At 43.5% G+C, this 16,219-nt stretch overlaps 2 protein-coding genes across 11 annotated transcripts in view; one reads left to right on the top strand and one right to left on the bottom strand.

Annotated features, from left to right (window-relative positions):
• The window catches only part of ATG14 (autophagy related 14), a 53,415-nt gene extending 45,992 nt beyond the window's left edge, over positions 1 to 7,423 (top strand). Inside the window, exons 10-12 of one of the 2 annotated variants that reach the window (XR_011432076.1) lie at positions 6,435 to 6,634; positions 6,726 to 6,777; positions 7,223 to 7,423. The gene's annotated coding sequence lies outside the window, so the exon portion shown is untranslated. Of the gene's footprint in view, positions 1 to 6,434; positions 6,635 to 6,725 lie in introns of both variants that reach the window. The other variant, XR_011432075.1, reaches the window with a different exon arrangement.
• The window catches only part of FBXO34 (F-box protein 34), a 75,620-nt gene continuing 59,435 nt past the window's right edge, over positions 35 to 16,219 (bottom strand). For all 9 annotated transcript variants that reach the window (XM_023627776.2, XM_014735612.3, XM_070249693.1 and 6 more), the window contains exon 2: positions 35 to 3,249. In XM_023627776.2, the coding sequence (XP_023483544.1) occupies positions 1,095 to 3,239 (2,145 nt within the window). In that variant the 5' untranslated portion in view covers positions 3,240 to 3,249 and the 3' untranslated portion in view covers positions 35 to 1,094. The remainder of the gene's footprint in view (positions 3,250 to 16,219) is intronic.

Below are 16,219 nucleotides of genomic sequence, written 5' to 3'. Positions count from 1 at the left end.
CTCAAAAAAGGAGTAAAAGTGTACAAAACTCAGGTCCCATTTAATATGCATATTTTTATTGAAGTTTAAAAAAATTTTTAACCAGACAGAATAAAATAGACAAAAATGTTATAATCTGACTATATAATATTCCCTCATTCTTGGTGGATCACTAAAATAGAACAAAGGATTGTTCTCTATGCTAATTTTAAGGTTGTCCAGTTAAAACATTATTTGGTATCCTTTCAACAGGTTAACCTCTTAACTATTTAGAGTTTCTTCTCAGAAACATTCATATATTATACAGGAAACATTCATAGTTTATTTGGAAAACATTCATATTTTATACAGGCTGTACAAATTTGAGACAAAACGATAAAAAACACACACAACTGTAGCCGCAACACTACCCTAGCTGCATTGTGATTTGTTCAGCCAGCCATCCACTACAGACAACCGGATCTTCATAGTGTCATTTACAGAGGGGCCAAAAGCACGCATCTCAGGGAAAGGCGCTGGGGTCAATGTGCACTTTCATCGCCCTATGAAAACACAACCATTATATACACTGTAAACACCGCAGGGCATGAAATCACCTCCACCCACAAACATCAGTCTCAGATCAGCATACGAGGTCTGAGGTAAGGTGCCTGACTTCTCCTTTGTAAGCAGACTTCCCAGCCAAGAGGGCTGCTCTTCTCTCCACAGGGCACTCCTCACTCACTTCAAATGTGGTGCCAGTGCTGGAAACAGCCCTGGAGCCCCTTCTGGGGGACTGCCTGCCGTCTGCAGTGAACTCTTGTGGACGGCCCCACGGGGACGTCTTTGTCCTTGAGGATGTATTTGGTTTGGGAAAATAGGCTTAGTTATTCACAGCCCAGTGACTCAAACTGTGGGATTCCACCCCGGATCGAATGTGAGGCGCCACTATAAACCACGAGACCAATTTTCTTGTACAGCTTGTAAATTAAGAGTTTAAGACAACGCCTGAGCAGCAGCAGTCCTGATGGAGTGAGTGCAGACGCTCCTAGAAAGGCGACCTTCACTTGAACGGGATCTCTAGGTGGTGTTTTGCAGTTTTGAAACTCAGTCCTTTGTCGCCTCTCACATAGACTTTAGTACTCCTCCTCGCTTTCGGTCCCTTTTGCTTTCTTGTGGATTGCCCGATTAAAGCTGTGGCAAGTAGGGACCCAGTGATTGTCATGAAGCCCCAGCTTACAGCCAGGGAAGCCCTTCTGAGAGCGGTGGCAGCACATCCAGTACCCTGGCCCGTAGGGCAGCGGCTGGCAATAGGGCTTAGGGTGCCACCTGCACAGGGACACATCCCCTTTCACGTATTTTTTCTTGCACTGCTTGCACGGATCCTCTCTATAGCGTGGATCTCGAACCCAGCGAGAATCCGCTGGCCTGATGTTGTAGTATTCAATGATAAACTTGAAATAGCAGCAGGTGCATTTAAGAGCCACTAAACTCTTGGTGGGGAGTAACCTGAAGATTTTCACCATAATGTGGTGGGGCAGAAAAGCCATGTACTGCTGAGGTTCCAGAAGCTGCTGGATTTTAAACCTGGTCTCTAGAAAGTTATGAGATACCTGCTTCTTCCACTGGGACGTCTTGAGCGCTGGTAACATACTTGCCACAGGAGAGGCTCGTGGGACAAAGGACTTGGCTGAAACACTCTTTTCCTCAGACGCACTGCCCCCCGCAGCAGCGTCTTCAAGCTGGCTGGCCTCAGGTGACTCTACTGTGCTTTCATTCAACTGCGAACGGTCCGGCTGGTGCTGCCCAGGTGGCAAAAAGAACAGCCTCCCTGGAACTGGGTCTTCACAGGACTGGAAAGGAGAAGGCTGGTCCTTCGCTACCTGGGATACAGTGATGTTAATGCACAAGGATTCTTTTCTTCTCTGATCAGGATTCTGGCTAGAAGGTGGCACAAGCTCTCTACTCATACAATCGGTGGCATTTGCAGGCAATTCAATGGCTTGGGGACAGGTGCGAGGAGAGAAAGGTGACCGAGCAAGTTCCTGTGTCATTTCCACATCATACCTATTGCTGTTTTTCTTAGCAGTTTGCTGATCTGGCTGTAAATCTGCACTGACTGTGTGGAAACTCACCCTTGCTGGCAACGAGGGACAGCCCCGAGGAGCCCTGGCCCAGGCTGGGTTCTCCTTAGGAAGACCATGGGCAGCTCCTGTGGGGCCACAGTCCACAGACCCCGACCCCACAGGAGTCACCTGAGTGTCAGCTGCCTCCATGGCGCCTTTGTTTGTTTCACCTTCATCAGCCTGAGTGCCATTTGCAAGCAACACCCGGCCCACGTTGCGCCGGAAGCTGTTATTCCTTGAGAGGCTCCCAGGCTCGTGCTGGCTCTGCCGCTTCAGGCGCTCGGATTCCAGCCTGGCTACCATGTCGAGCACACGGACTGGCTCACTCTGTGATGCACCAACCTCAGGATTTCCCCGTTCCGTGGGTTCTCCACATGCTCCTGGGGCAGAGAAGGGCTCAGATGTGGGGGGCATACCTCTCGATTGCCCAGAAAACCTCCCCACGGCAGATGAATTAATGCAGTTTTTTGAACAACTGGCTAGCAGAGCACTGGCTCTCTGCTCGAGGAAGGCAACCATCTGTATGACCGACAGAGGCCTTCCGGCATAGACACCGTCCCCACTGTCACTCACACAATGCACAGAACAGTGCTCAATGCCACATGCAAAAGGCTCAGGCTGGCAGCACCTGCTGCTGACTTCCCTCGTCCTTTGTAATTGTATGTTGGCTTTCAAAAAAGCCAGATCCCCTGATTTTTTCCTTCTTTTAGTAGCTCTCCCATCAATATCCCAGGAGCTTTTTATTTTCATAGATCCTATCCTACTGCTACACTGGTGGGCTGCGAAGAATGCAACTTTCTCCTTGGTGTTTCCCGGTTTCACGACCGCCCAGATATCAAGCGGCCCGTCCCCCTCTTCGCCCTGGCGGGTCACTGCCGACGGCGCATTCTTCTCGGTCTGAACATTCAAGCTGCTCTCTAAAGGACTCTGCCCACTCATCCTGCACAGAACATTTGGAGAAAGGATCCCAGAAGGCTTCCGAGATGACGCTTTACCAAGAAAGGCTGAAGGAAAGACACTAGGTTTCACGTAGCTAGCTTTGCACGTTTCACCATTTATAGCCTCCTGGGGGCTCAGAGGAGTTCTCAGAGTCTCCCTGCTGGTTTCCAGAGGCCGTACTTTCTTCTGCAGTTTCCACTGTGGCTTTAGGTGCATAACAGAGGCTCTACAGGAAAGAAATACACATTCGATTAAGATACTGATTTTGTTTTTAGAAAAGTTTTTAAACTTACACTCAGAAAATGTTTCTGTTACTTGCTAGAACCATCTATCAGTTCAATAAACCTTCACCAACTCTCATTTCAGCTGGTTTTTAATGTACAGCTCAAGAATAACAAAAGCAAAATAGCCACTGCCATCGGGGGTACGGGCCAGAAAATAAACTGGCCAATTTCAGAAACTGACATTAGTTAGCATTCTTAAATGTAAAGAAATGCAAACTTACTGAAAACATCCCAGTACGTACAAGGCAATGTATAGAAGAAAGGAAATTATAAAAAACGAACCCACTGGCAAACCGAATACAGCAATACATTAAAAAGATATACACCATGACCAAGTGGGATTTCTACCAGGGACACAGGGATGGTTCAACATCCGCAAGTCAATCAACGTGATACGCCACATCAACAAACTGAGGAACAAAAACCACATGATCATCTCAACAGACGCAGAGGAAGCATTTGACAAGATCCAACAGCCATTTATGATAAAAACTCTCAATAAAATGGGTGTAGAAGGAAAGTACCTCAATGTAATAAAGGCCATATCTGACAAACCCATAGTCAACATCATACTCAATGGGGAAAAACTGAATGCCATCCCTCTGAGAACAGGAACAAGACAAGGATGTCCACTCTCACCACTCTTCTTCAACATAGTACTAGAGGTTTTGGCCAGAGCAATTAGGCAGGAAAAGGAAATAAAAGGAATCCAAATAGGGAGTGAAGAAGTGAAACTCTCGCTGTTGGAAGACTACATGATGTTATACATAGACAACCCCAAAGAATCCACTGGAAAACTATTAGAAATAATCAACAACTACAGCAAAGTTGCAGGGTAAGAAATCAACTTTCATAAATCAGTAGCATTTCTATACTCTAATAACGAACTAACAGAAAAAGAACTCAAGAACACAACCCATTCACAATCGCAACAAAAAGAATAAAATACCTTGGGATAAATTTAACCAAGGAAGTGAAAGACCTCTACAACAAAAACTAAGAGACTTTTCTGAAAGAAATTGATGATGACAAAGAGATGGAAAGACATTCCATGCACATGGATTGGAAGAATAAATATAGTTAAAGTGTCCATACTACCTAAACGCAATCCCAATCAGAATCCCAATGACATTCTTCACAGAAATAGAACAAAGAATCTTAAAATTCATATGGGGCAACAAAAGACCCCTAATTTCTACAGCAATCCTGAGAAAGAAGAACAAAGCTGGAGGCATCACAATCCCTGACTTCAAAGCTACAATAATCAAAACAGCATGGTACTGGTACAAATACAGGTCCACAGATCAATGGAACAGAATTGAAAGCTCAGAAATAAAACCACATATCTATGGACAGCTAATCTTCAACAAAGGAGCTGAGGGCATACAGTGGAGAAAAAGTCTCTTCAACAAATGGTGCTGGGAAAACCGGACAGCCACATGTAAAAGAATGAAAATTGACCATTCTTTTTCACCATTCACAAAAATAAACTCAAAATGGATGAAAGACCTAAAGGTAAGACCTGAAACCATAAGGCTTCTGGAAGAAAATATAGGCAGTACACTCTTTGACATCAGTATTAAAAGGATCTTTTCGGACACCTTGTGTTCTCAGACAAGAGAAACAATAGAAAGAATAAACAAATGAGACTTCAGACTAAAGAGCTTCTTCAAGGCAAGGGAAAACAGGATTGAAACAAAAAAACCACCCACCAGTTGGGAAAAAAGATTTGCAAATGATATCTGACAAAGGGTTAATCTCCATAATATGTAAAGAACTCACACAACTCAACAACAACAAAAAATCAAACCACCCAATCAAAAATTGGGCAGGGGACATGAACAGACATTTCTCCAAAGAAGATATACTGATGGCCAATAGGCACATGAAAGGATGCTCATCATCACTGATCAGGGAAATGCAACTCAAAACTACACTAAGATATCACCTTACACCCGTTAGAATGGCTAAAATAACCAAAACAAAAAGTAGCAAATGTTGCAGAGGTTGAGGAGAAAAAGGAACCCTCATACACTGCTGGTGGGAATACAAACTGGTGCAGGCACTATGGAAAACAGTATGGCAATTTCTCAAAAAATTAAAAATAGAAATACCATATGACCCAGCCATCCCACTACTGGGTATTTATCCAAAGAACTTGAAATCAGCAATTCCAAAAGTCCCATGCACCCCTGTGTTCATCGCAGCATTATTCACAATAGCCAACACGTGGAAGCAACCTTGGTGCCCATCAACTGATGACTGGATAAAGAAGATATGGTATATACACAATGGAATACTACTCAGCCATAAAAAAGGATAAAATCGTCTCATTCACAACAACAAGGATGGACCTTGAGGGTATTATGTTAAGTTAAATAAATCAGATAGAGAAAGACAGTCTCTGTATGACTCCACTCATAAGTGGAAGTTAAACATGTAGACAGACAACAGATTAGTGGTTACTAGGGGAAAGGGGGTGTGGGGTGGGCACAAAGGGTGAAGTGATGTACCTACAACACGACTGACAAACCATAATGTACAACTGAAATTTCACAAGATTGTAAACTATCATAATCTCAATCAAAAGTTAAAAAAAAAAAAAAAAAGAACCCATCCAGAATCCCTAGTAGATTAACACTATTTCTAAGTCATCACAACTAGCATTTTACTGGAGGCACAACAGTCTATCAAACTTGTCATGTTGCTTTCTAAGCCGCCCATACTCTTGACTACTAGATGTTTATAATTTCTCACTTGTTTACATATTTTGCCCATCAATTAGTCTTGATTTTCTAAATAGTCTATTTGTATAAGCTCTTAACTATCAAATTTTCTGCAAATATTGTAAATCAAATACAGAACCTACAATCTTTATTAATTCCCAAAACCATTTTGAACTAGTTCAGAAAAAAAGTGCCTTGCTTTGTTTGCCGGCCTGACAGAAAGCCAACGACATGCCGAGATCTGTGTTCTACTCCTTGCCATATCACTGAGTAGACAGAAAGGGTAGTTTTACCTTGGACAAGTCACTTCCTCTCTGGGTCTGAGGTGAAATGTTAATCGAGGGGGTGGAATGCTAGATTTATCTAACGATCTTGTTGATTTATATGTCAAAATACCCCAGGGCTACATAGAACACCTGAGACTAAGGAGAGAGCGTTTGGAAGGGATGCCTGGTCTCCTACAGATCAAAATAAACAACTGCAGTCACAGGCTGATGGGAGTGAAGTGCGAGCCTCTCAAGTCTCAGCACCCGGAGCTGAGGGGACACCCGTCCAAGACACACATGGAACACTTAGTGCTTGCCGTGTGGCAGCCTCCAAGGTAACTGCTTTCAGATATCAGTTTTAATCATCAAGAATGAAAGTGATCACCCAGAACAAGTTCACTTTTCATTTCAAATTTTAATTCCTAGAGTCCAGTCTCAGCTAAAAGAAGAAATATGGATATGAATATCTTCTAGCCAGGTAAAGAGAAATCTTGCATTTAAGGCACGCAAAGAATTTTTTTTGCGGGGAAAGATTTGCCCTAAGCTAACTTCTGTTGCCAATCTTCCTCCTTTTCTTCTCCCTCCCCCACCACCAAGGCTCCAGGACCTTGTGTGTATAGTTGTAAGTTCTGGTTCTTCTATGTGAGCTCTGCCACAGCATGGCTACTGATAGACAAGCAGTGTGGTTCTGTGCCTGGGAACCAAAGCCAGCCCGCCAAAGCAGAGAGCGCTGAACTTTAGCTGCTAGGCCCTCAGGGCTGGCTCAGTGCACACCAAGTATCTTTTCAAAGATATCCCTGAAATAGATCCGATTGATTTGTTTCTGGTCTTTGGCAATTTATATCTCACATCTGTAGAGATCTTCCCCATTTCTGTATTGTAGCATTTTTAATAGCTTTCTAACATTATGTTCTATATTTTAGTCTTACAAAAAGAGCCACCCAGAATTCTTCAAGAACAAGAGAAGATACATGAATACAATAGATAAATGAATAAAAGAGGCACATCTAGTTCCATATCTCTGTCAATGATTTTCTGGTTTTTCATCTCCCTTCAACCCCTAAGTGAAATGGAAGAAATGGAGGTTGTTGAGAAATCCAATAAATTCCCACATAATGATCTCACTGCAGAGTGTCTGTGAATAAATTTAAACCTCAGAAATGTATGTGCCATTCTGCATTGCACAGTACGTTCTCTTCACTTCCTCCCCCACACATTACTGTAGGTGTGAAGACAGACTGGGACATTAGGAAGAAACTAATGTAATTACAGAAGGCTTTTGTTTGCATTTACTAGCCTGTAAATTCAGCTCAAGTGACACTGCTAACAGACAAGGTTCGAGCAGGATTAAAACAGGAGACGATCCCAGGGAAGAGAAGCAAGAGAAAGTACAACAGGGAAGGTTGAAAAGCCAACAAGGGCACTCGATGCAATCTGGGCAGCTGCTGGAGCGTGGGGGCCTCTCTGAGGGACCCCTGAAGGAAACAGACCTGTAGGCATGGGCTTGAGTCCTCCACCAGTTGAAGGATGCCTGGGATACTAAGCTCTCCCCTTCCTGTGCTGCGCTTGAAAGCCCTGAGGCAGAAAATAGGAAAGTGCTGGCAAGACTTAGAATTAGAAATTACAAAAATCTGAGTTTTGGTTGAAAGCAGTGATGGACCATGAGGATATGATACAAAGTACTAGGCGCATCTGCTGCAAAACTCCATAAAATAAAAACTTTACATCTCTAACAGATCACACCAGATGGCGGCACTTCCCCACCTCCGCCTCACCCCCACAACGCAGGCCCTGCGGAAAGCTCCAGCCAGGTTTCCATGGTTGCCAATCTCGTCGTCACAATTGTAATTTTAAAAGTTCGCCATAATAAAGTTCTGCTTCCTTGTAAGTGAATAAAATGCAGGGTTATCACACCTACCTACACGACTGTTCCTCATGCTCAGAAATGTCCTTGTAAAAAGTTAAGATCCCTGAGCCCAGTGAGTCAGAATTGCTGGGACTGGAACAGGAACCTGTTTCTAACCCTGGATTTAATCTCAGAATTGCTGGGACTGGAGCAGGAACCTGTTTCTAACCCTGGATTTAATCTGGAAGGAACTGTAGAGCTCCCTGTCAGATCTGATGGGAGAGTCAGTGGGGTTCTGGGTTTGGGCTGGGTGCTGAGCTACCAACAGGGGTGAGGTGGCACCGCCCGACAAGAGCCAAGCTGACAGTCAATACTGAGGCCCCTATTCGAACAGCTGAGTAAAGACAGACCCTTTTCTTACTTGTCATTCTCTTTAAAGCACCAAAAAGTCAATGGCCTTTTTATTGCCAGATTAACTCCTCCGTTTCCTGACACTGCGCTCCCAGCTCTCTTCACGTCTTCCCAGCCCTTCAACATCAGTGTTCCTCAGAGTTCTTTCTTTCTCTAGACCATTATTACTCGTAAGCTATATATCTAAGTGATCTCTTGTAGTTGTAACAACCACCTACTGATGACTCTCCAGTGGCCTGCTCTCCCAAACTTCCTATCCTTGCCTGCCTAAGTAGGCATGCTCACCTGGATGTCAGAAAGAATCTCAAACATCAACATGACTAGTGAATGACAGCATCAAGTCAACCAAGCCAGCAAGCTGAGTCACTTAGATTCCTCCTCTCTGATCCCCACCCTGTCCAATTACCGAGTCACTGAAATCTTCCCTCCTCTTCAGCCCTGGTGCAACTGCCCTGGTTTGAGCAGCCATCTTATCTCTGCTCCACTGCTGCTGCCTACAGGGGAGCCTAACCTCTTATCAATGCAGTGCAAGACTGTGGGCCCAGCCCAACCAACCTATCAGCCTCACTCCTGCTTTGCCCTACCACTCTTCACACTTTGGAAGCTTGTTCACAGAACCATTACCACAGGACCAGGCTGATCTGGGCCGATCATATCACTTAAGATACAAATTGGGGGGGCGGGGGGGGGGGGGGCGGGGCGGTGTTTGGTCAGGAAGATTGGCCCTGAGCTAACATCTCTACCAACCTTCCTCTATTTTGTATGTGGCATGCTGCCACAGCATAGCTTGATGAACAGTGCCCAGGATCTGAAGCCATGAAAGCCTGCCCACAAAAGAAAGTGGAGCTGGCAAACTTAAGGGGCTAGCCCGCTGGCATATTGGTTAAGATACAGATTTTAAAGCAGCCAGAACCATAAGACTAAAAGAACAGCTTCAAAGTTTTTTCCTACCAACCGCCACCCATTTCCTTCCATCCATTTATTATCAGAAATTTACTAGCGGCCAGCCCTGTGGCCGAGTGGTTAAGTTCAGCACTCTGCTTCGGTGACCCAGGGTTTCTCCGGTTCGGATCCTGGGTGTGGACTGGCACCGCTCATCAGGCCATGCTGAAATGGCGTCCTGCATACCACAACTAAAATATACAACTATGTACTGGGGGGATTTGGGGAGAAAATAAAAGCAGGAGAAAAAAAAAAAAAGAAAGAAATTTACTAAACAATTCTGGGCTGGATATTACTGGTACAATGATGACTAAGACAGAAAAGTAAATAGGCAATTACAGTAGAATGTGATATGTGTTCTAAGAATAGTACAGGTTGGGGGCGCAAAGAAGGAAGGAGTGTGTGAAGGGAGGAGAGGGTTGGCCAAGCTCAGTCCGGAGGGTGTAGAAACAGGTCAGACGAGCCCTGGTTCTCTAACCTAAGCCCTGAAGGAAGATAAACTCCTAAGAGGTTCAAAAGTAGAGGACGCTTTTGGGAAACTGAGGTGGGTGAGAAATAATCAGAGTCCAAGCTAAGGTGTCATGAGTGGAGAGACAAGTGAATGGATTAGGAAGGAAGAACAGGCAGGATCTTTAGCTACTGATTGTAAATGGAAGCTGAGGAAGAGGAGCCAAAGATGGGTCCTATCTTAGGGCTTCAGCAACTGGCTGCAGAGCAGCACCTTTTAGCGAGAGGGTCACACCGGTAGCTGGACAGATCTGGAGAAGGGGAAGAGGAAGGAAGTTCAGTTTTAAGAAGTGCTGCCTGCAAGACAGAGACATCTAGGAGGCTAACTAACACAGGTCTGACCAAGAGAAAGAGGAGGAAAGGAACAACACAGCTGTCATAGAAATTCAATGAGGAAAAAGTTTTCCGGATCCAGATCACAGACGTCTTTTTCCAAAATTTTCACAATGAACATATATTACATATATTACTGTTATAATAAGAAAAAATGTACATAAAAAGGAGCAGGCACTTTAAGACCCTACAGCAAGGTCGAATCAAGAACCGTGTCCAGCTGGCAGTGGAGCCCCCTGAAGACCCTGCTGAGAGGAAGCAGCCGGCAAGTGAGGCGGGGGTCGAAGTTCGTGAAGGAGTGGCAAGAAGGTGAGGAGGCGAGCCCCGGCCAGCTTCCAGCTTCCACGGCGCCTGGCTGCGAAGAAGAAAGTCTTCGTACATAACTGTCACCTTACATCCTGCCCAGGAATAAGGTGAGACAGATCAACCCATCAAAACCCGAGCAACTTGCCTCCGGTAAAGGCCAAGATCCTGCTTTCAAATAATGCCAGTACTCCTTTTAGACTTTAACTTCTGATTTCAACTCAAAAAAGCTGCAAAAACTCTCACCTAAACATCGTGCACAATCCCAAAAGGAAGCCACGGAAGAGAATTTAACTTTGCTCAGGAAAAAAGTGCTTGAACAAAACTCGAAGTCTAAAGAGCCATAGTGACTCCAGGGTGGAGGGGACCTGCTCAGGAGGAGTCCGATGGCAACGCGAGCTTCGCCCAGGGGAAAGGACGGGATGCGTCCCAGTGCTAACAGAAGTCACTCAGTCTATGGCCTTGACTCTCAAAACAGGTTAGAAAGTAAGGCATTTCCTGTTTCTTTCTGCTTCGTTAAAGGTACAGGAATGCTAATTCCAAAAAGGAGCCATCATTTATTAGCATAATAAGAGTCACTTTTAAAGGTCAGAGGAATAAAAATAGAATAGTCCCTGAAAGAGCCCTCCCGTGCTCCCTTCAGAGGGGAAAAGTACACAGTAAATAAATTCAGTTTCTTTAAAAATGTAAAAGCGCCCAGAGAACGGCTTATGACCGCCGCCTTCACTGGACCATTACGGAGCTCCAGCAAGTACCGCAGGTACATATAACGAAATCCTTGCTTTTTGCCAATGAGGTAACAGAGCTAAAATGCCTTTTGAAGCCCCACAGCTCGATAGTGATAGAATTAAGATTTGAATTAGATAACAGTCTCCTGGATCTATACTTTCCTTGCTACAAAAAAACCCCATAGGAATACTAGGTTCAATTACGACACAAATAAAATTGAACAGATGCTGTTAGAATTATTTAAAGAGTTTTATCGTTCAAATTGGGTCAGTTTTTCTTAAGTGTCAGGTAAAATCTCTACACAGAACTGTGATCAACTAAAGTAGACATATCAGCACATAAGAAGCCATACTAATCCAACTACGTAGAAACTGCTTCCACAGCCATCCAGATGGAAAAAGTGCCAGGACCAGGAGGGTCTCAACACAGGTGCAGGCGTAAGCAAAGACTCCACGAGCCCCTCAGCACTGACAGAATGCACCAGCTCAGGCAGAACAAGGTCAAAAAGACAGCATTGCTCAAACTGAGCTCCGAGAATATTGGGGGCTGACTTTTTGGGGGAGGGCGTTCACACCTCTTTTTTTTGAGGTAACACTGCTTTATAACATTATATAAATTTTAGGTGTGCATCACTCTATTTCCATTTCTGGGTAGACTACATTATGTTCACCACTTTCTTAACTAATACCCTCTAAAGCCATGTCATGGCAACTTTGAACTGTACCTCAGGAGGGCTGGATGGTGAGCAATACACAATTTAATGGAAAAATCCTATATTGTCTGTTAATAGATAGGGAGCAACACAGAACAGCCTTTGGAAACACATGCATGGTTTTCAAGAACTCAGTGCTCACAGCTGTCATCATTCTTAGATTTCACAATGGTATTTAAATACAGCACAGACCTGCTTCACAGTTATCTGCCATACAGATTCTCTATCATGATTAAAGACTGAAAAAGCTAAATTCCAGAAAATAAGGTTTATGATAAGCTTAATGGGACAACCAAGTACAATATTACAAGTTAGGAAAGTAGCCACTACTTTGCTGTTCTACTGTGATCACAACAAGTGACACCTAACACAATCTAACAATACTGCAAACACTGAACGAGTGATATTTATGCAAGGTGCTATGGGTCCCCCCCTCCGCTTTTCTTGGAGTACGGAGGAAAGGGGAGGGCTGGAGGCAGAACACTTGCTCAGGCTGTTATGAATTATTAACTAACACTTGAGGATAGAGACCAATTGAAATATTACATTGTTACATTTACCATGTTCCACTAAGCTAACCCAGTGAACAGGAGCTCACAAATTTATTTCCTATTGCTCCTGTGACAGAATGCCAACAGTCACAAAACACTGGCATGTCACTACTGCTACCAGAGCTGATGAGGCATCTACAATTTGGTAGCCCCTGCTAGAATGAACATCAAAATCCAGATGAAGCCTAACTAAGTTTAGTCCCCCCAAAATTAATATATTTTGAAAACTATATTGAGTGTTACCAAGAAAATGTTCCTTCACAGGTTCAGATATTCAGCATTTCTGTTAAAACTTTCTTGCTTATTTTTCCTATTCTAATACTTCTTACAGAAAACAAAGGAGAAGAAAACCCTTCATATAGCATTTTACTTCCTTGAGTGAGCTGATGCTTTTTTTTTACTTTGAAACCAATCATTCTTCCATATATATTTTTATATAAATTTATATATTTTTAAGGCAATAGCAATTTTTGACATCACTTGCACACGCAGTCCTTTCAAAGAACTGATCAGAGCCCTCTGACTGAAATGTAACTCAGACATAAGGATGTCATGTTTCCTAGGGAATAAATGTTAAAGATTCTAAGGTCAGCCATGAACACAGTTCAAAAATCCATTAGGTGCCAAATAACATTTGATATGAAAAACAACAGAGCAACTACTAACTGTCCAGTCTAAATGTCACTCCGCACTGTGCCTGGCTGCCAACACTCACTCACCCCTGGGTGCGGCCTGGATCTTAAGGCAAGTACCTAACACAGCCAGCTGGACACACCACGATAGGTAACAATTTTAAAATGGCTTATCCCTCGGAAAGAACAAAAAAGAAGGTAAAAACATAAAACTTCAGGGTAACAAATATTAAGGCACCACACAAAACAGTTTGCTTGCAGTATCAATGCAGACCAACGGGCTGGCAAATGCAGACTGTCTGAAACCCTGCTGGGGGTGGAAGGGGCAGGGTTATTCCTTCAGAAACGGGACCCATGGTGTTTACCAAAGAAACAGAGCCCAGCTGTTTAGTAATCACTCCTCCTTCCACCACATTCCTCTAGGGTCTGCTGAACCAAGACTGACGCAGCAGTCTGTGCACTGGCTGGTCGAGGTACACTTTGTTAAGAACCAGCACTTGTAAAGCAATGAGGTTTATGGTCAATAGAAAACTGAAAAAGTTGTGTACTTTGGGGCCTGTTTTTAGAGCTCATCAAAGCCAGTTTAAATACTGGAGTTAAAAATGAGTACTTGCACAGGGTAATGTGAGAAATCTACACTACAGAAAACCACCCATTAGGCACTGAGGAGCCCATACTGTCATGTGATTGGACAAAAAACACATACTCGAGTGTATGTGCTTGTATAAGACCTCTCACATAAAACTATTCCTTGAGGACACAGAGGGTCCGTCTTTATCTTTCTAACCCCACAGCCATCCCATTCTGCAGAATTTGACTAAACCTGGAATTCCTAAAGCCAAATAGGAAAGGTCATGGTTTATAACAAGGTATACAAAGGGTAAAGTTTGGGCATTTAGAAGTAGCTTTGCAGCCAGCCCAGTGACACAGTGGTTAAGTTTGGCATGCTCTGCTTAGGTGGCCCAGTGGTCGCTGGTTTGGATCCCGGGCGCAGACCTACACACCGCTCATCCAGCCATACTGTAGCAGGCGTCCCACATATAAAATAGAGGAAGATGGGCACAGATGTTAGCTCAAAGCTAATCTTCCTCAGCAAAAAGAGGAGGATTGGCAGCAGATGTTAGCTCAGGGCTAATCTTCCTCAAAAAAAACAAAACAAAAACGAACTACTTTTGTGTAAACCCAGAATCCAAAAAGAAGTCAGGGAGGAAAAGAACCCTTATAAATCCTATCCTCTAGAAATTCCTGGATGTGACTAGGCATTTACTTAACATAGTTGTAACCATATTGTACATACAATGTTGTACTTTTTATTACATGGCCTTCGAACCCATCAACTGTTAAGTGTGTAAGTACCAGAACTAATTAAACCATTCCCTCCAACCCTGGCCATTACAACATAACATCTTCACAGATACAATCTTTTATGCATTTAAAGGTATGTCCGTAGAAGATTCCCCAAAAGAGGAATTCTTGAGTCAGAGTGTGAGTAGATGAAAAATAAGCGAGAACAGAATAATCTGGCTTCATTCTAGAATAAGAGCAGCTCTACTAGCTCTAAAATGTTTATTGTGTGCCAAACAGAAACTGTTCTAAGCTCACAATCCCCCCCAAAGCCTAATTATACTCTTATTATCTCCAATATTATACTCTTACTATCTTCATCTGTAGATGAAGAGATCAAAGCAGAATGTGGTTAAGGAAGTTGCCAAGCTCACACAGCAAGCACATCAAGAAGCTGGATGTGCCCGCCAGCAGAAGCCCAAGGCCACACGCCTGCTACCACACTACACGACGAGGGAGGGAGCAGACAACGAACATATGAGGAGGTACTCCTTTAGCAAGCTTATTCTCAATGTCATAAACGAAGACTGAGAAGTCTAACCATGAAAAGAAGCAGAATTCTGGCTGTACGTTCAATTTTGGATGCCTTGAGTTTGATACCTTACTTAAAATCAATCGATTCGTTTACCAAATAATTAACCTCCCGGGGGCTTCAGCATGAACAAAACTGATGGAATTCCTGCCCTCGTGGCAAACCTGAGAAACATACAGTGATGCCTTAGCCTTCATTCATTTCCAAATCTAAAAGTTTCCAATGTATGGAATCAAGTTAAGCATCACTGGAAACATTCAAATTTTATTTTTGGCACAGAAAAACTTCAAAAATTGAATGTAAGTATGACAGTGTGGAGCAGATGCCTGAGGACAGATGACATTATCAGAGAATAAGGCTTGGCTGGAATGACTGTGCAGAACACAGGCAGGCGTATACACACAGCTACTGTCCTGGTGTTGATTTATAGTACACTTACTTACGAAAGTTAGCTCCATGAGATGAGAAATGTTAGAGGATAGAATGATATTAAAATAGAACCACAGACAAACGGGAAACTGTAAAATGATAAATCAATAAAGAATAAGACCAATAAGAATAGGAATTAATTGGGGCCGACTCTGTGGCCGAGAGGTTAAGTTCACGCACTCCGCTTCGGCAGCCCACGGTTTCGCTGGTTCGAATCCTGGGCGCAGACATGGCACTGCTTGTCAAGCCATGCTGAGGCGGCATCCCACATGCCACAACTAGAAGGACCCACAACTAAAAATACAGAGCTATCTACTGGGGGGCTTTGAAAGAACAAGGAAAAATAAAATCTTTAAAAAAAAAAAAGAATAGGAATTAATATTAATATCTGTTATATCTAGATTTCCTAGGTCCTACCATCTCTTTCTGGTACTAGACTGTGTGAAGCTTTATATAACACTTCATCATTTCCCCAAAAATGTACTAGGGCAAAGAGAAACAGTTACTTTGTTATACTTTCTACTGTCACTCAACCTCTACTTCATCATGAGTGTACTGGTTTGCTAGGGCTGCCATACAAAATGCCACAGACTGGGTGATTTGAACAACAGAAGTTACTTCTCACAGTTTCAGAGGCTGGAAGTCCAAG

This window comes from Equus caballus, chromosome 24 (genome assembly GCF_041296265.1).
Source record: "Equus caballus isolate H_3958 breed thoroughbred chromosome 24, TB-T2T, whole genome shotgun sequence".
In the NCBI taxonomy this organism is placed as follows: domain Eukaryota; kingdom Metazoa; phylum Chordata; class Mammalia; order Perissodactyla; family Equidae; genus Equus; species Equus caballus.
Note: the sequence above shows the minus strand (reverse complement) of the source record. Positions and strands in the feature narration are given on the sequence as shown.